Source organism: Gobius niger, assembly GCF_951799975.1.
Source record: "Gobius niger genome assembly, chromosome: 6".
Lineage (NCBI taxonomy): Eukaryota > Metazoa > Chordata > Actinopteri > Gobiiformes > Gobiidae > Gobius > Gobius niger.
This window is the reverse complement of record NC_136857.1, coordinates 170,978-190,828: the sequence shown is the minus strand read 5'-3', so window position 1 is coordinate 190,828 and position 19,851 is coordinate 170,978. Positions and strand designations below refer to the sequence as shown.

The 19,851-nt window shown below is 43.3% G+C and overlaps 1 protein-coding gene across 1 annotated transcript in view; it reads left to right on the top strand.

Moving 5' to 3' along the window:
- LOC306964746 (arf-GAP with coiled-coil, ANK repeat and PH domain-containing protein 3-like) overlaps positions 1 to 19,851 on the top strand; it is a 167,175-nt gene that overhangs the window by 61,307 nt on the left and 86,017 nt on the right. The window contains exons 2-4 of the mRNA XM_079558866.1: positions 5,887 to 5,944; positions 17,134 to 17,253; positions 17,698 to 17,751. Coding sequence (XP_079414992.1) covers positions 5,887 to 5,944; positions 17,134 to 17,253; positions 17,698 to 17,751 — 232 coding nt within the window. The remainder of the gene's footprint in view (positions 1 to 5,886; positions 5,945 to 17,133; positions 17,254 to 17,697; positions 17,752 to 19,851) is intronic.

Here is a 19,851-nt window from a genome sequence, read left to right as displayed (position 1 = left end):
CCACGCCTGCGCCATTAGCTCTAATGCTAACGGCCTCATTACAAGAGTTAAACGAAAACCAGACTGATTTCTTGAATTGTAAATAACCCAGCGCTACAGGAGCAATATTTTCCACAAAAATATAAACCAGGCTTTATAGTGGCTTAAAATGTGTGGAAAGTGCGATGCTGACTAATAGAAAACTAGCTTGTTTTGCTGCCCACATGTGGAGGCACCGCAGCGATGGTGGACGATGTCGGCCCCGGGGTCGTGGTCTTAAAGCACCAGCGTCCAGTGACTTTAACGGTAATTGGTTTACGATACGATACCTGAACTGTTCATAATTTACTCCATAAAAGACGATTTCTTTTAAAGTGTGTCCTGAGTACCTGAGATGGTTCCGCTTTCGACACATTGATTTTTTTGATACCAGTTGTACCTAAACTTTTTTCGACTGCTATACTGATGTCGTTTAACTGTTCCGTTAATAAGTCCATCCATTTTCTTCTGCTTAACCCGGGGCTGGGTCGTGGGGGCAGCTGTATTATTCATGATGTGTATATTCATGATGTGTATATTCATGATGTGTATATTCACATCAAATTGAATATACATCCAGTATCATTTCCTCTTGTGTAAGTCGATGTTGTAATGGTCTACTATCATCTCATGCTCATCTTCTTCGTAAATGGGGCCCTGTTTACGGCTGTATCTGCGAGCTGCCGTGACAACCACCCCCAGGGCGATGTCCGTCCATCACTGGGCCATGTGCGATAGAGGGACGTAGAGCTGCTGTAGAGCCATGGGCGGCACATCTGGAGAATATGCTTCATTCACTCATTGCTGGAGATTTGGGCGATACATGGGCAGGATAATAAACTGAGCTAGAACAGGCCACAGGTTTGTTGATCTGTCGTTATAAATGCAGAATTAACCGTCTTTACTAATGAACTCACTCACAGTTGAATTAAACGCAGCAATTTATAACCGATCTGCAACATGTCTCACAAAAGATCTTTAAAACAGCCCATGGGAACTTTGAGGATCAGTCCAGAGAAGCACATACCGGACAAACCTCTTTTTTATTGTGATTCATCTGTCCCTTAACATGTGCTCCGCCCTTCTCCGACGTCCGTGATGCAGCCGTTAGAGCGAGACTAAACAGATCAGATGGTGAGTCCAGGGTGAACTTGTGGGTCTTTCTTCTTCTGCCCTGATGAGACTAAACAGATCAGATGGTGAGTCCAGGGTGAACTTGTGGGTCTTTCTTCTTCTGCCCTGATGAGACTAAACAGATCAGATGGTGAGTCCAGGGGGAAGTTGTGGGTCTTTCTTCTTCTGCCCTGATGAGCTGTGACCGTCCGACTCTGCTGACGTTACTGTGGCTTTATTACTCATTCACCCAGACATGTGTGACTGCGAACAAACCAGGCTGTGTGTTTGGATCAACATTCACTGTCTAACTTTCAAAAATCAGCTTATGAGGACAGTGTGATGCTTCTAAACTGTAAAATGTGTCAGTGTTGAACTGTGACAGCAGGGGGTGCTGTATTAGAGGGAGTTAAAGAAGAACTAAGTGACTTGTATTACCCCCAGAGGGAGTAGGATTTATTAAGGTAAACAAGTGTTGGGATGATTGGAGGGTCTTTCATCTCCCCCTGGTGTCTCTGGCCAGAAAACCACACTTGCAACTTTTCCTGCCTCCGGATCGGAGCCCCAATACACACTAATGAAATCACAAAGAAGAAGCTAACAGGCTTAAGGGCAAAGCTAACTGTGGGTTAGCACCGATTAAACAGTATTTACAGTTAAGTTTGAAAAAAGATCTCCATTGTGTAACTGGATGAACATTATCCCTCTTTCCCTTTGTCTTTTCTGTCAGTGTAGGATTTACTCTCACGGACAAATAATGAGTAAAAAACACAACCTGCTACGACAGCTGCAGTGGTGCTCACTTAGTCACTTAGTGACTTAGTTCTGCTTCAAAGGGACTATACGGGTTTAAAAATGCCTCTAAATCCTGCACAGTCACTCAGAAAGTTGTTACTTTGGGTCCGAAGTGCCGTCATGCATGAGCTTCATACAGAAGGTGCAGTTTCACATATGACCTGAGGTGGCAGTAGTGAGTATAACATGGCCACTTGTATCTAGGTTTAGGTGTATTAAATTTGGCAAAGCAGGAAAGATCAAAATGTTTAACCTGAAACGTGTCAATTACAATAGAATAAAAACAAAACAAACATCTATGAAACAGATTTGTAAAACAATGTTAAAGCTTGAGGAATAAAAGACATTTCATGTGTTTTTGTGTTGCTCTTCTTGGCTACAGATGGTCTTCAGATGGTCTTCGGTGCCTGAGCTGGTCTCCAACAGTGTCCGATCTAACCCTTTAAGTCTCTATCTCTTAAGGCTATGAAGTTATGAGCAAAAATCTGGGACATAAACATGTCAAATATGCTTCGAGTTGTACAAATGTGTGACCGGTTTTCACTGTGATGTTCTCAGTTCCCCTGAGGTCCAGGATGTTGTGGGTTCCAGTGCAAAAAAGGGGAAGTCTCACACTTTCAGTTTTGGGGATATTGGCCTTTTATAGCCAATAATATATTACAATACCCATAATACTGTATCGGCCCGATATATCGGTCAACAGCCAATAGATTCCCCTCTGGGACCAGGACTCAGTTTGATTTACATTTGTCATTTATTGCTTAGGTTTCGATGGAAAACACCAGATCCATACAGGAGGAGCAGGTGTTCAAACAGAAACCAGACCCATGCTTTGTAGACTTTTCCAGTTCTCTGAGGTCGCCAGTTTTTTACTAGTTGCAGTAATACTAGTTAGAAGTGGCCATTTGTTTAACGTAGTGTCATTTCCTACAGTATGTTTTCCTGCACACAGGAAACATTGCTTCGACTCGCACTGCACTCACACGTTCCCTCTGTTTCCAGAATGAGTTGGCCTCGTCTGTGAAGGGGGTGGGGGGCGTAGTCTGTGAAGGGGGTGGGGGGCGTAGTGAGTGCACGTGCCCTCCTCCTCCTCTTACTTCCCTCAGCATCTCCTCTCTCTCTCCAGCCGAGATAATCCTCCACAGCCACCGGGAAAAGACCAGTGCATGTTTGATCACCCGCCAGCGACGCCTCAGCCGGGCCACGAGCACCTCCCGTCACAGAGCGAACGCTAAAGCATCATCGCCCTGAAAACACGCAGAAAACACGTGTGGGATCATACATGCTCCAGTCAAACCAGAGCAATGCAGGAGGAAGAGGGAAGCGTGTCCTTTTAATGTTGATGTTTAAAGCAGGACTAAGTAACGTGTTTACCTTAATAAGGCGAGTTTATTTGTAGAGCACAATTCATACACAAGGCAATTCAAAGTGCTTCACAGTTAAAGCAGCATAAAATATAAGAAAAACAAATACAATCAATAAAAACATCAACATCAAATCTATCAATTACAGTAAAAGGCGAGAGTGTAGATAAATCCTCCCCGTAGCCCCTGTGGGGGTGATACAAGTGTTTATGGGAGGACTGGAGGGTCTTTCATCGCCCCCTGGTGTCTCTGGCCAGAAAACCACAATTGCAACTTGACTGCCACCGGACCGGAGCCACCAATACACACTAATGGAATCACGAAGAAGAAGCTAACAGGCTAACGGGCAAAGCTAACTGCGGCTAACGTCACTTTAAACAGTATTTACAGCCAAGTTTGAGTGAAAAAACGTATTTTCTTTGTGTAATGGATGCACAGTAACCCTCTCTCCCTTCGCCTTTCCTGTCAGCGTAGTATTTACTCTCCAAGACACTTAATAAGTAAAAAATCGTAACTTGCTGCGACACCTGCAGTTGCGCTTATGGCCTCTAGGGGGAAGAGTTACTTAGTGCTGCTTTAAGTCAGGGTTTCATAGATCATCTGAGCTGGTCTCGCGTTGTCGTAGCAGATTTGTTGTTGTGCTTCTCAATTAAACCAGTTGTGACCAGTTTCTCTTTGGTCACAGTAGATGTACATTGTGAACGCAGCTTTTAGGAGAGAAAAACAGTCAAATACAGCTCATTTTTTTAAGTAATGTGGAGATTTGTTTGTTTGTCGATCTGCCTCGTGTCAGTGTGAGCTCTGCCTGAAATGCGCCTCTGATTAATTCACACATGTGAGACTTTACACAAGTATCTACAACTTTCACGGTTTAAAAATGGGATAATTCAGGGAGTTCGTCTTTAACCTCTTAGCCCCCACCTGAACCACGCACATTTACTCCAGTGTGGCTTTACCCAAATCTAAAAGCTGCTTGAAAAAAAGTGTCAAAATAGCAATGAGACGAAAATGAAGATGAAAACACAGCAAAAAAGCATCTTAAGAGCGACAAAAACTTAACAAAACAGGCGTCAAAAAGTGACAAAACGTGACAAAAAAGTGATGAAAAAGTAACAAAAACTTGTGACAGTGTGAGGGAAAAATCTTAGATGAGTTTTGTAGGCCTTAGCTTTCAAATGAGTCGTTACACTGGCCTGTACATCGAGAGAGCTTCTAGATTTGGGTAAAACTGAACTGGAGAAAATGCACTCAGTTCAGGCGGAAGTTAAAGGGATGTTTCAGGATGTTTGACACAGGGCCTCAGAGTGTTGCTGCTATTTTTTTTTGTAATTCATGCAGTTCTTTTGTTTGAAGAGTTTCGTGGCGCTAGGCTAATGCTAGGCTAATGCTAGGCTAATGCAAGGCTAGCACATTTCTACGATGTCAGCTCTCCTGCATTAAAAACACGATAACGATATAAATGTCTGTGTCCATAGAATCATGTTTGGAATATAACTGACCTGCATCACATGAACGATCGCGTTTTGAGGGACTATTTTCTCGCAGATCACTCCGCCGCCGCGTAGCTTATACAACCACGAAGCTGATGCTCAAACATAAGGTGTTTTAAATGATTCTATGGGCACAGACATGTATATGGTTAGTCTGGTGTTATCAGTGATTTGCCTCAGGTGCTCTGTGGAGCGGGTCACACTGTTTTTAATGCAGGCTAGCTGATACCATAGACATGCACTAGCCTTGCATTAGCCTAGCACCATGAAACTCTTCAAACATAAGAACTGCATGAATTACAAAAGAAACATCTCCAGAAATCAGCAACTCTCTGGATAACGAGGAAATGAGGCCCTGTGTCAAACATCCTGAAACATCCCTTTAAGGGGTTAAAAACAGAGGGTTTGGCCCCAAAGCGTTTCCACATTCAAACTGGCCGCCTCACTTCACCCCAGGGCAGCAGTGGCTACAGTAAAATATCTCACCATCACAGAGGCTGAAGGTAAACTCAGCCTCAGATTAACACGACCCTGACAAAGGCTTCCCTGGTTGTCACAGTTATTCAAACATGTATCTTTGTGAAGTCATCCTTCATCACCCGTTTGCTCTTCTGACACTGACATCATTTTGGGCGCTGGGTGTTTTCCCGCTGCGCCTCTGGGCTTAAACCCCTCCCTCCAGATGCTTTTGGGTGTGGAGTTACCGCTGTTACTGCAAACAGATGACACCGGGACAAAACGCAGACACGTTCACCCCTCTCCACCCCCACGTTCACCCCTCTCCCCCCCCACGTTCACCCCTCTCCCCCCCCACGTTCACCCCTCTCCCCCCCCACGTTCACCCCTCTCCCCCCCCACGTTCACCCCTCTCCCCCCCACGTTCACCCCTCTCCACCGCAGAGAGGAGCCTGTCTGTCAGAGCGCTTTGACGGACGTGGACGGCGTTTACATGAGATTTATATAATGTGGTGGTGTCTTGTGTGAACAGAACTCCGTACACGCCTCACAACACGCCTGTTACATGTGATTTCTATAATGTGGTGGTGTCTTGTGTGAACAGAACTCCGTCAGACGCATTAACCGTGTATCTGTTTTGTGTCTTTCAGGGCCAACATCGATGAAGTGGAGACAGAAGTTGTGGAGATTGAGGCCAAGCTTGATAAGGTATTTACACCACACAAAATACATTCACTATTATTATTACACAGCTAACAATATTAAATTGATGCAAAAAATGAGGTAAAGGGTCTTTAAAGGGAGAGATGATGTATTTTCCTCCCTCTACATGTTCCTCCATGTCCTCATGTGTAGAACGAGCTCAGACCTTTTCATCACAACTGCCTTTAAAACCCTGTCGCTCAGAAACGTGTCACTTCGGGTCTGAAGTGCCGTCGTGCACGAGCTTAATACAGAAGCTGCAGTTACACGTAAGACCTGAGGTGGCAGTAGTGAGTATAAAATGGCAAACTTGCATCGAGCCCCTTTAATGAACACATGTGGTAATCGTGCATGTAAACTTTATAAACCGCCCTGTGTTCATTTGCATCAGTTTGAGTTTTCCTCGAACGCTCTTTCACTTTAAACCTTTATTTCACTGACTGTTCGATCCTTAAAGAACTGAGTAACGTGTTTCCCTTAATAAATCCTCCCCGTCGTCCCTGTGGGGGTGATACAAGTGTTTATGGAGTGACTGGAGGGTCTTTCATCGCCCCCTGGTGTCTCTGGCCAGAAAACCACACTTGCAACTTGGCTGCCACCGGGTCAGAGTCTCCAATACACACTAATGGAATCACGAAGAAGAAGCTAACATGCTAACGGGCAAAGCTAACTGTGGGCTAGCTTCACTTTAAACAGTATTTACAGCCAAGTTTGAGCTAAAAATAATATTTCCTTTGTGTAACTGTATGAACAATATCCCTCTTTGTCTTTTCTGTCAGCGTAGGATTTACTCTCACGGACAATTAAGGAGTTAAGAAATGCTACGACACCTGCAGTTGCACTTGTGGCCTCTGGGGGCATGAGTTACTTAGTGCTGCTTTAAACAACACACATGCTTTCTATGAAAGACCCCCCAATCATCCCATTAACACTTGTATTACCCCCGAGGGACTACGGAGAGGATTTATTTAGGTAAAAGTTACTCAGTGCTGCTTAAAACTGAGATTTAAATGAAATATATATTTTTTTTAAATGTGTGACATGAGTCTTCGAGGTCCACAATATGCCCAGGGCAGGAAAGGCCACAGAACAACGAGCACAATAGACATGAAATGGTTAAAATGAACACACAATAACAGGAAGCAGACGTTATAAACAAAGCGACTCAGAGACAAAGACAATAAACATGAAACGGTAAAAAGATGTGTCTCAGTTCATGAAGCAGCTACAAGTCTACAAGTCGTGATTGATCAATATCTATAACAAAAGCATGATTCATTTGGTCCAGCCCTACATTCAGCCGTCTAATACTGGAGGAAAAAATGTGTTACAAAATCTCCGGGTCAGCGATGAATAATGCTTGAAAGTGTTCAGTGAAAAAGCTTGTGCGTGAGTTTAAAACAAGTCAAATCCTGAATGTGACCCACAGCAAACAACACTGACATGATTCAAGGAATAAGCAAATCCACAGCCAGTGGTCAGCGTTCGTTTGCATGTTCGCCTGCGCTCGTTTCCTGCAGAGCACGAGTGACTCAGCTGAAGTGGCAGCTTAAACATACTACAGATATAATATACTAATAATATACAGAACCTCAGTGTCGAAGCTGCGGCAACAATCTGATGGAAGTCTGTGCCTGAGAAGAGGACATTGGAAACTGGTGGGACTTTTACGCATTGATGTCGATTAATTCATTACAAAGATTTTATTGCGTAAATTTTTTAACACAATGAATCATATTTCCCCCGATTTCTCTTCCGAGCCGGAACCTTTCTATTTGTGTGTTTCTGGTACGTTCGTATACCGTAAATTCTCTAATACTGGCCTGTATCCTGTATTCCATTAGCGGCCGGGTCTCCGACAGAGGCCGGGGCTTTTATTAGAAACTATAGCTGTAGAAATATTCCCCATGTTAGGAGTTTGTCTCATACTGGTGTAAATGAAAACTCGCGTGCAGGAAGTAACAAACTGAACCCGGGCCGAGGGCGACGCTGCGGAGGAGCTGATCCCAGCGTAACTTTGACACAGATTTAGCCACTTTTCAAACCTCCTGTGACCATATTTGGAAACAGGGCAAATGTTTATGACCCTCCAGGGTTTTAATAAAGTCTCCATCGCGTCTTCAAAGCACGTCCAGCTGCTCCGTGTGCAGGTCAGTCCCACGCCTCAAAATAACTCCTCCCATCAGCGCGAGCGTCTCGTCTTCTCTCGGGTCAGTCTCATGATCGATCACAAACACAAACGCTCCGTCTAAACTCGCCTTTTACACAAGATAACAACAAATAATCCGGTCCGGTAAAAACGAAACAGAAACCTGCAGTGACACTGATGTCAAAGCTCCGCTAACAGCAACGAAGCACTTCCTGTTGTCCCGACAAAATAAAAGGCATCAATGTTCCAGCCGCTGGGAGAGGGTTTGAAATGTTCAGTAATAAATGAACCTAATATTTTAGGTGCAAATGGACACAAATCTCGTTTCTCTTCATTTTCCTGGTCGTCCGTTTTGATCAAATAGAAATAAAGGCCTGTCTCTAACTGTGGCCTGGTTCCAATAAAGGCCTGGTCCCAGATGCCCTGGAGTAAATAAAGGCTCCGGCCTCTATTAGAGCATTTACGGTATCTGACGCACATTCGCCCACAACAGCGATGGACGGAGATGCTTCACTCAGCTCATCGGGGACTCAGATTTGTTTAAAAAAACAACCTGACGGGATGATAAACAGCTGGACTACTGTGTGCAGGTTATAAAAAAGAGTTCTCCTTCCACCGTCATTACTCAAGTCTAAAATGCCATCTCAATGCAAAACATGTTCAAAACAAGAACAAACAGAGGCGTCCTTGATGCTAATGTTAGCGTTTAGCCTCAAACAAACGCTCCAGCCACAATAACCCTAACCCTTGTCAGGATAAGAAATGGCACTTTCATTTCTGTTCACAGCAGTTGTTAAACACTTAAAGGGACACAGAGTTTAAACATGTTTCCTCCCCTACATGTTCCAACAATGACCTGTTCACCACAACTGCCTCTAAAATCCTGCACTGTCACTCAAATAGTTGTTGCTTCGGGCCTGAAGTGCCGTCATGTACAAGCTCAATATAGAAGGTGCAGTTACACATATGACCTGAGGTGGCAGTAGTGAGTATAAAATGGCCAACTTTAATCTAGTCCCTTTAAAGGCGCCGTTTTATGGCCCTTTTGCTTTATTTATTTTTTAACGTTTACTTAAATGTGGCATTATTATTACCGTTAAAGGGGGTAGATGCAAGTTAGCCATTTTATACTCACTACTACCACCTCTGGTCATATGTGTAACTGCATATAGTCCCTTTAAATGAACTCTACAAGTTACATGAGTGATCAGAGTTCCTAAAACACTTTTCCTCTGTTACTTGAATAACTATACAGATTAACAACAATAAATACATTAGTTGTTGAACTCATATATAAGTTATTAAATAATTCCCACCACTAGATTGTATTGTCACTGTCCGTTCTGTAATCTTCTTTTGTCTCCTCTGAGAATCCGCCACAATCCATGAACTTGGCTAAACCATAACATTGATTGATATAAGAAAACCAAACATCAGGAGCTTAAAGCCACTTCTTTAAGTGTTTTCGGTATTTTCCGTCCGCTAATACGAGACACTCAGTAAATGAAGCCGACGCCCATTGTGAAGATTAAAATGAGTTTTTTCATGTCTCGCCCAATCGTAAGCAAATCATCTCGAGGCATTTTTTTGACTAAGCAAGGTCAGGGCCTTCAGGCGTTATGGACCAAATCCATCAAATCCCCCTGGACGGGAGTTGGCGTCTGCGTGAGGAAAAACTGAAGAGGGACCAGTTTTCGAGGGAGTGCCATCTGCCGCTGCTGTGCGAGGGAAGAGGGGGGATGAAGACGAGTCAGAGGAGGAGGAAGGTCTCTCTGCTCTGTTTGGCTTTTATCATCACTGTGAGATCAAGCGTTTCACGGGTTTGTGTTGATTTCTGTTAATCCTTCATTCGTTCGTATAGAACATATTCAGGCCCAGTTCCATCAGTGGCGTGAGGTTTGTTGACATAGTTTGGTCGAGCACATTCAGCTCTGTGGGTCAGTGAGTGAGTGTTTCCAGTGTTTCCATATTCAGGTGGTAATTCCATTATAGAATAAACTGCCCTAATCCTAATCCAGCGCTCCTCAATTTACCGCGATCGTGTGCCCGCGATAAAGCGTGTTTGTGTAAGTCTGGAGTCGTCCAGGAATGTTCCAAACATCGTGGATTGGCTTTAGAGAGGGGGGGGGGGACTGGTTCACTTAACCCCCACCTGAACCCAACACCTTGTCTCCAGTTTGGCATAACCCAGATTTATTATGCGGCTCTTCACAGTGCAGGTAGAACGCTCCATTACTTTGAGTGGGATTTTCCCGCGTTCTCCCGGTCATTATTTTTGATAAAGGACCGACTGACGCTGCCAATGGCAACGGAGCTCGTCCTTGTGATCCAGGTCTTTCACATCACTCTGAAGTACGCAGTGGAGGACACTGTCTCTGTCCCGTCTCTGCGAGAGTCCGACTTTCAACTTATTCCTCCAACTGCACCTTCAACGAAGCTACTAGCCTAGCTGCTACTAGCCTTGCTGCTACTAGCCTTGCTGCTACTAGCCTAGCTGCTACTAGCCTTGCTGCTACTAGCCTTGCTGCTTGTGGCAGGCATATCGGGGACAGGAAGAGAATTGGAGACAGGAAGAGAATCGGAGCTAGCGAACGCTGGAGAATCGGGGCTACGGTGTTTAGCGCATGCGCAAGCCTCGCTTGTTTACGGCAGCTCTTTGATAGATACTTTATTGATCTTACAGATGGAGAAAATGTTAATTAGGCAATGTGTAAATTATGTCGGCTATATTTATGTAAAATACATTGAAATAAATAATTGTAATGATGATGATAGAAATTATAATAACAATTATGAAAGATTTGACAAAGCAACAGAACAACAAGTTGTAAATTGTGTATATTTATAGATAATACAAATGAACAAAATAATGATGTTGATGATGATATAAATTATAATAACAATTATAAACGATCAGATTTGACTAAACAAAAACACAACAATTGACTATTAAAAAATGTACAATCTATGATAATATGTATAGGCCTATATATATACACACAAGGCAGCCAAATATAAGATTTAAATAGGTTAGGTCCTCATAAAGCTGCTTTGCTTTGTCAAATCTTTCATAATCGTTATTATCATTTCTATCATCATCATTACAATTATTTATTTCAATGTATTTTACATAAATATAGCCGACATAATTTACACATTGCCTAATTAACACTTTCTCCATCTGTGAGATAAGAGCTGCCGTAAACAAGCGAGGCCTGCGCATGCGCTAAACACCGTAGCCCCGATTCTCCAGCGTTCGCTAGCTCCGATTCACTTCCTGTCTCCAATTCTCTTCCTGTCCCCGATATGCCTGCCACACTGCTACTAGCCTTGCTGCTACTAGCCTTGCTGCTACTAGCCTTGCTGCTACTAGCCTTGCTGCTACTAGCCTTGCTGCTACTAGCCTTGCTGCTACTAGCCTTGCTGCTACTAGCCTAGCCAAATGTTGCAAAGCAACACGCAAACTTTTGGGAACTATTTGCCGCGGAAATCATTAAATAAACCTTTTGGCCTTTATAAAAGTGTAGGAAGTTTATGTTGATGTGCTCAGTTGGAAATGGCCGTATAATAAGCTTCAGGGCCTTCTGTCGGTTATTTTCCCGATAACGACCAGCGTTCTATACATTATCCCGGACCTAAAAGCTTCTTGGAAAAATAGCGTCAAAATGGCAACAAAAACGGGAAGTAAACACAACAAAAAGTGTCCTCCCTTAGTATATATATATATACTAATGTATATATATATACACTAATGTATATTAGCTTTATAGAGTTCGGGAATGTGATGTCATATCGCGAAACATCACGGGATTAGCAGCAATAATAAACTAATGGAAATAGAATACTAAATACTATATATAAAATACTCCATGCATCCATTTTCATCCGCTTTATCCGGGGCTGGGTCGCAGAGGCAGCTCTGGGGGGGGGGACCCCGAGGCCACACCTCCTCCAACTGTTCCGACCCCGAGGCCACACCTCCTCCAGCTATTCTGACCCCGAGGCCACACCTCCTCCAGGGGGGGCGGACCCCGAGGCCACACCTCCTCCAGCTGTTCTGGGCGGACCCCGAGGCCACACCTCCTCCAGCTGTTCTGACCCCGCGGCCACACCTCCTCCAGCTGTTCTGACCCCGCGGCCACACCTCCTCCAGCTGTTCTGACCCCGAGGCCACACCTCCTCCAGCTGTTCTGACCCCGAGGCCACACCAGGCCAGCTCAGAGACATAGTCCCTCCAGCGTGTCCTGGGTCCACGAGGCCTCCTCCCAATGGGACATGCCTGCAACACCTCCAAAGGGAGGCGACCAGGAGGCATCCAGAACAGATGCCCGAGCCTCCTCAGCTGCTCCTTTTGATGCTATATAACACTGGAGTTATTGTTCATTAAAACACTTGGACACCACAGTGAGGTAGAGGTTTTTACCAGCAGTAAGTTTTTCCACGGCTTTTCTCTCCACCTTTTATACTGTTGTTCAACAGCCCATAAAGAGTGCTAATCAAAATCCTAATGTTAGCTTCATGCTACAAGCTAATGGCTAACAGCTAACTTCCAGAGTCCTTTTTTCCCTCCACAGTCTGCTCTGTAAAAGCGTTTGCCACAGACAGACTGAGCGTGCGACTCTGTCCGATCGTTCTGTCGGCCACACTTTAATATTGACATTTTTGCTTTGAAAGTTGAATGTGTTTACAATTAGCCAGACTGGGATTGTTGGTGGAAAGTAGCTTTTTTATTGTGTTCTTCAGGGTCATTCAAACTAGAAGTCACTCACATATACTATTTTAAAAAGAATAATATACTGAGAAGTTTAAAGTGATGATCCTCTGCTTGTGTGAGAAGCAAAGGATCATAGTTTTCTTACTGTCCCTGCAACAAAACATCACACATGAGATACTTTAGTTCATAAGTATGATCGTTTACTGCCCTTTTCACAGGACACAAGACACTGGTATGTTCTATATTGTGTCAGACTGTGTTATGTAACGCACAGACCTTTTAGTGTCTGAATTTAGCCAAAGCCACCATTAATCCTGGCTTCCCGTTGCCCCAGAGCGAGAGCAGACTGACATGTGACGAGAGCATTACGACTCGCACATCTGGACTCCTCATTAACGGCTGAGATTGTGCTTTTCAAGTCTGTGGAAAGTGCAGCTAAAACGACTTTAACTCGGAAGTTGTGTTTTTCTCTACAGGCCTTAGAGGGTCAAAAAGAAAAGCTGCTCTTATTGAGATATAATGTTTGCAGATAATAAAGCATTTGGACACCATGGCCTTAAAGCAGAACTAACTAGCTCCTGCCCCCAGAGGCCATAAGCGCCACTGCAGGTGTCGTAGCATGTTGAGCTTTTTTACTCATTAATTGTCCGTGAGAGTAAACACGACGCTGACAGAAAAGACAAAGATATTGTACATGTTACACAATGGAGATCACTTTTTTCACTCAAACTTGGCTGTAAATACTGTTTAAAGTAGTGCTAGCCCGCAGTTAGCTTTGCCCGTTAGCCTGTTAGCTTCTAACAGGAAAGTTGCAAGTGTAGTTTTCTGGCCAGAGACACCAGGGGGAGATGAAAGACCCTCCAATCATCCCATTAACTCTTGTATTATCCCCAGAGGGACGACGGGGAGGGTTTATTAAGGTAAACAAGTTAGTTCCTCTTAAAGGCTAGACTTAATCCATATTTTTTCTTGCTAAAACTGTACTAAAACTAAAGTAAAAGTAGTTACTAATGACTAAAACTGATTTAAATCTGCTGATCTAATGCCAATAAAAGCTGATCTCTCCTAAACTGAAAGGGATTCCCGTTTTTTTGCATTGGAAAGAGCACAGTCTGAGCTTGAACGTGACGTCCTCGGCCTCAGGGGAACTGAGAAACATTACACTAAAAATCGGTCTCAAGTTTGTTTTTATATTTTTGTTGCAGACTTTTGCTCATCATTTCAGAATAAGAGACCGTTTTCAGTTTTGGAATCTCCCCGTGAACCACTGAACAGGAATGTTTTTAATAAATCAGCACATTTTACAGTTTCGAAGCATCAGACACAGGATTATGGACATGTGGAAATAATGCAGCCGTGCACATCGACATCAGTCAATAAAAATCCCCCAAATACGCACTGGCCTGAGGAAAAACCCGTGTCAGTCGACCTCTAACACTGAATCAACTGACCTGACACAGTTAGAAAGAGCCTCATATAAATTGGGAAAAGCTCCATGAAGCAGTGCAATTATATATATATATATATATTTTTTTTTATTGACATAAAACACAGCTTACAAATAGCACATAGACAAGGGGAAGACACATAAGGGTAGGGTACATATTTGATTATTCATTCTTGGGTTCTGCATGGCGTGGATGTGTGGTGTGTGTGCTGAGTAGGTGTGCGATATGAGTAAGAGAGAAAACACAACAAAAAAAGATGAAAGCAAATAATAAATCATGGGAAACAAATCGTGGAACATGAAAAATGATGATAGTAACAAATAAAAGTAAGGACACAATAATAATGAGGTAAAGGTAAACTGAATGGGGTAATGGACATGAGGAAGGGTAAACATTCAAGATTGGAGGAAGAAAAGGGAGAGAACAAACAGGAAACTACAATATTAAGTTCTGCCCACCCCCACCTGCATCTCTGTCCTTGTGTGGTGCATTAAAAATTTTGTGGTATGTGGTGCAGTTAAAAACTCATAGGGTAGTACATGATGCAGGTGGGGGAGCCTTATTCCAGAGCTCCTTAATGTTTTATTTTATAAAATATAAAATAATTCATTTGTTTATTATTGTTAACATTATTCTTATTGACTGGCCTCCTTTCTTCCTCTTTTTATTTGTAAAATTATGATTCGGCCTATGATACTAATGATACTTAACATGATTTACCATGATTTACCAACGTGGAAATTGTTATACAAGAAATAGTAGTAATAATAATAATAATATAAATAATAGTTGTAGTAATTGTGATAGTAATAATAATAATAATAGTAATAATCATAATAATATAATCACACTATAGTCATATAGTAATGATACGAATATATGCAAACAAAATGATACAGATAACTCAATATAAAAATACAAACAAGACATATAAAATAAAATATATAAAATAAATAGAGGGATTTGAAGACAAGGAAGACAAAGTAACAAAAGGATAAATAATAATTATAATAAAACTAAATAAGTAAAACTAAATAAATAAATAAATAATGTATGTTCATAGGAAGAGATAATAACAGTTTACAATTTAGAGGAGTCATGTAGTGATGTAGTAATCGATGACCAGAGGCAGACGGGTTCTATAGTGGGATGGTTGGGACAATTTTCTGGGTTCTCTAATGATATATGTTCACTCAACATGTTTTTCCACATTGCAATGTTTATTTTTAACCTTGATTTCCAATTCATGAGGATAGTTTTCTTGGCGATGGTTAGCGCTACCAGTAGGATGTTTTTATTTGGTTGTGTGGTACCTAGCTGAGTAAGCTCACCAAGTAAGCAAAGGGAGGGGGACATTGGGATGTGGCAGCCTAGAAGTGAAGAGATGGAAGATGTGACTGTTTTCCAGAATTGTAAAATGGGTGGGCAAAACCAAAGGGCATGGGTATAGGTGTCCGGTGTATTTTGAGTGCAATTGGTGCAAGTGTCCGATGAAAAACCCATTCTGAACATTCTATGGCCTGTGTAGTGTGTTCTATGTACAATTTTATATTGGATTAGCTGTAAATTTGTGCTTTTTGTCATTGAGAAGATGTTTTGACAGATTTGAGTCCAGGAGTTGGCATCGAGAGCAAAACCTAGGTCTTCTTCCCATTTGATTGAAGGGACGGAAATTGATTTGTCAGCCTGTAATATAGTTCTGTATATCTTTGAGAGACGTTTTTTCGTTGTGATAATGTTAACTATTTCTGATGTTAATGGAGGGAGATTTAAGTTGATGGTAGTGGTTGTAAATGCGGAGGTGATGGATGATTTAAGCTGAAGGTATTTGAAAAATTGTTTGCTCTCGATGTCATACTCCTGGACTAAATAGGAAAAAGGGACCAGTTTACTGTGGTGTATGATGTGTTTTAAGTGAGTGATACCTTTTTCTGCCCATGTAGTGAAGTTAACTGTTTTTTTGTTGCAGAGGAAGTCAGGGTTCTGCCAAATTGGAGTGTGATCTGATGGAGTTATGTTAGTGTTAGTTATTTTGTGGAATCTCCACCAGGCCGTCAGAGTCAAAGATATTGTCAGTGATTTGAAGGGGGGGTATTTTTTGATTGATTGACTGAGGAACGGAAGATCTGAAATTCTAAATGGATTGCATAAAGTTTGCTCGATATCTAACCATATATTGTCAGCAGTGCAATTATATGACTAAATATAGCCCATATAGAACTTTAGCACAGTCGACAGAAAAGAAGTCATAATACGTCCAACTAAAAGTAAATCTAATCTCACCGAAACTATTGAATCCTAAAGACTTCCCCGCTCACTTCCGTCAATAACCTTTAGGAGTTACTGCGCGGACGTTTTACTCCTCGTATCATTACGCCTCACAATATAGTCCCCCTTTTTATCTGCTTATAAAATCCACATGTTACATTTCTGTGTAAATATACTTTGCATGAAAACACTTCACGTAACTTTATTTAAATAGGGAACACGTGGAAGAGCTTGGTAGCTTCTATCGTGAGCTTTTTTGGAGCTATGTGACATGTGGGAGAGGCTGCGTATGTGTGAGCGCACGGACAAAGACCAGACGGGGATATATTAACTCGACTAAGGTTAAGTAAGAACATGTCTCAGTGTGTAAAAACGGTGGCCTATTCCTTTAATAACTTTGCACCGGATTAATTCAATCTTTCCATTTAATTCAAGGGGGGAGAGTTCATATAAGGAGTGAGTTCCAGCTCTTGTTTTCCCTGTTTTAAATGTAATAATAAGGTCATCTGGTGAATCTGCTGAGTAGAGCAATTGCCATCAGCGCCTTGTCCTTTTCTTTCCTGTCGACAAACTCTGTCCTTCCTGAATCCTCATTCTCCTGTACATGTGCCTGCAGCTGGTGAAGCTCTGCAGTGGGATGATCGAAGCGGGGAAGGCCTACGTGAGCGCCAACAAACTGTTCGTCAGCGGCATCCGTGACCTTTCCCAGCAGTGCAAGAAGGACCAGATCATCTCGGTGAGTCTGCCTCGGTCCTGCCTCTCTGCAACACGAAGCACGGCTGAACTCGCATCAAACCCGCACTTTTATCCACGTTTGTCCTGCGCATGGAACCGCTTTACACAGCAGCGAAAATGTGATTACTAATGGATTACTCAGGAGGGTCTGCCAGGCCTGGAAAGTTGGTCTGGCGACTGCAGCGTCTGGAACAGATTCATTACTTTCTATAAAAAGCCAGTATTGGCCTCATTCTCGGACTTAATTTCTGAGCATTTTCGCTGCACATGTGTTTCCATTGTTTAAAACAGAGGAGAAGTCTTCCAACCCCCCCAACAATACCGTCTTTTTGAGAGAAGTCTGTGCATGCGTTATTGTCTTAAGTCGAAAGAACACAAACACAATGCAATTATCCTGTTAAAGTCTCCCCGGCTGCTCCACTAACGCGGTTTGTTTTGCTTGCAGGAGTGTCTGGAAAAGTGCGGGGAGAGCCTCCAAGAAATCATCAACTACCACATGGTAAGAAGCGCTGTCCTCGTTTGCTCCACGTCGGCCTGGAACCTAAAGTCTGACATTTACAGGGTGCGGAGGTCTGACTCGTGTCCCGGGGATTTCAATAGGGTCAGGCTGGGATGTATGTGACGGACGGATGGATTCTTTTATGGTCTGTCCGTTACACAATATTATCCAGGGATCCATAATAATAATGATAATGATACATTTTATTTGTCGGCGCCTTTCAAAACCCCCACGGTCGCCTTACATGAGATGCAATGATAAAAACATAACAGGACAAGATAAAAACACATCAAAGTGAGTAGCTAAGTTTAAATGAGTGGGTTTTGAGGTGAGAGTGAGGTCATGTGACGGAGTGAGGTCATGTGACGGAGTTCAGCGGGAGTGAGTTCCAGAGGTTTGGGGCTGAGCGGCTGAAAGCTGGAGCCCCCATGGAGGCTAAGTGCAGTAGGTGCAGACAGCTGAGGGGCAGAGGAGGAGGGAGGGTGAGGAGGGAGGAGGCACATGAAGGAGCTCAGTGAGAGAAGGAGGGGCCAGGTTATTCAGAGGTTTGAAGGTGAGGAGAAGGATCTGATGTTTGATGAGGAGCCAGTGGAGCTGCTGAAGAACTGGGGTGATGTGATGAGTGGACAGAGTTCTGGTGATTATTCGGGCAGCGGAGTTTTGAACGAGCTGGAGTCTGTGGAGGGATTTTTGGGGGAGACCAAAGAGGAGTGAGTTACAGTGATCTAACCGGGATGTGACTGTGGACCAGAATGGAGGCTGTACTGGGGGTGAGGGAGGGGCGGAGGCGGGAGATGTTCCGGAGACGGAAATATGCAGAACGGGTGATATTACTGATATGGGCCTGGAAGGAGAGAGTGCTGTCCAGGAGGACACCCAGGGCCAGATCTTGTGGTTCATGGCGCAGGCTGTAGAGCAGACGAGTGTGCAGACGGGGGCGCAGACGGGGGCGCAGGCTGTAGAGCAGACGACTGCGCAGACGGGGGCGCTCCTTACAATCTTCAGTGTCAGACCTGGTGCAAAAAGTGGGCAGGACAGGAGGGGGGACAGACTCACATTGTGATGTTGTGGTGCCGCCCCCTCCCCATGTTTCCCCAGACCTGCGGGAGGCGGTGGGTTGTGAGGGGGGGTGAGGGGGGGTTCTCCTGTACACGCGTAACATGCTGATGCAGCGCAATGTTTAATAAAGATTAAAGAAATAAAAGTGTCCCTCCCACTCGCTGCAGATCCAGGTGAGCGGGCGGGACAGAGAGGCCTCGCCTGGACACTGTTCGAATGAGCAAAGTTACGAAATGTACAGGATTTAACTGATCAGAAACTGTCACATCGGCTGTGGAGGAGTTACAGAGTTATGCAGTAAAACTGTAGCTATTGGAACATTTGAGCTGCAGCTGCAGGATTCTTGGAGCTTTCTGAATAATACACCCACTGGGAGATACTGCAAAGTGTAAGGGCTCAGTCGTTATATACTGATTTGCTGTTGAGTTCAAAGAAAGCTCAAGCTAGTACAATAGATGCAGGTCGGCACATTTTGTATATTTTAGCACTGCCAGTAAAGAAGAATGAGCTAAACCATTGCAAAAGCCCGTCTTTGAACATAGAAGGCCTAAAAACGACTTGAATTAAGATGGTAAGTTGTTGGCAAAAATGAAGCATTTTAATTTTTTTTTTTGTCTTGATAATTTGGATTAATTGCACAGCCCTAAGTCAAGCACTTCCCGGTCATTTCTTCATCTAAAACGATTCTCAGGGATGTGAAAAGTTTGTGAATTGTTTTGTTTCTACTGAAATACATTGTGCGTTTTTAGATCTTTTTTTTTGGCTTCGTATCCGCATAAGTAGCAGTATTTATTCTTACACCGAAAGGCAATGCGTTTCTCTGATTGATTTATCTGCAAGTCAATAACCTCCACAGGAACTCGGGCAATGTAGCTTTAACCAGTTAGCTTATATGCTACTACAATAACATTCAGGTTTTCGTTTTCTTTCTTATCAAAACTAAGGGTCTGTTCTTTATAATGTCCCGTTATTTATCCTCTTCATCCCTGCTCCTGTTGTGTGACCCCGCCTCTCCTTTTAGTGCCCCGTGGGACCCCCCTC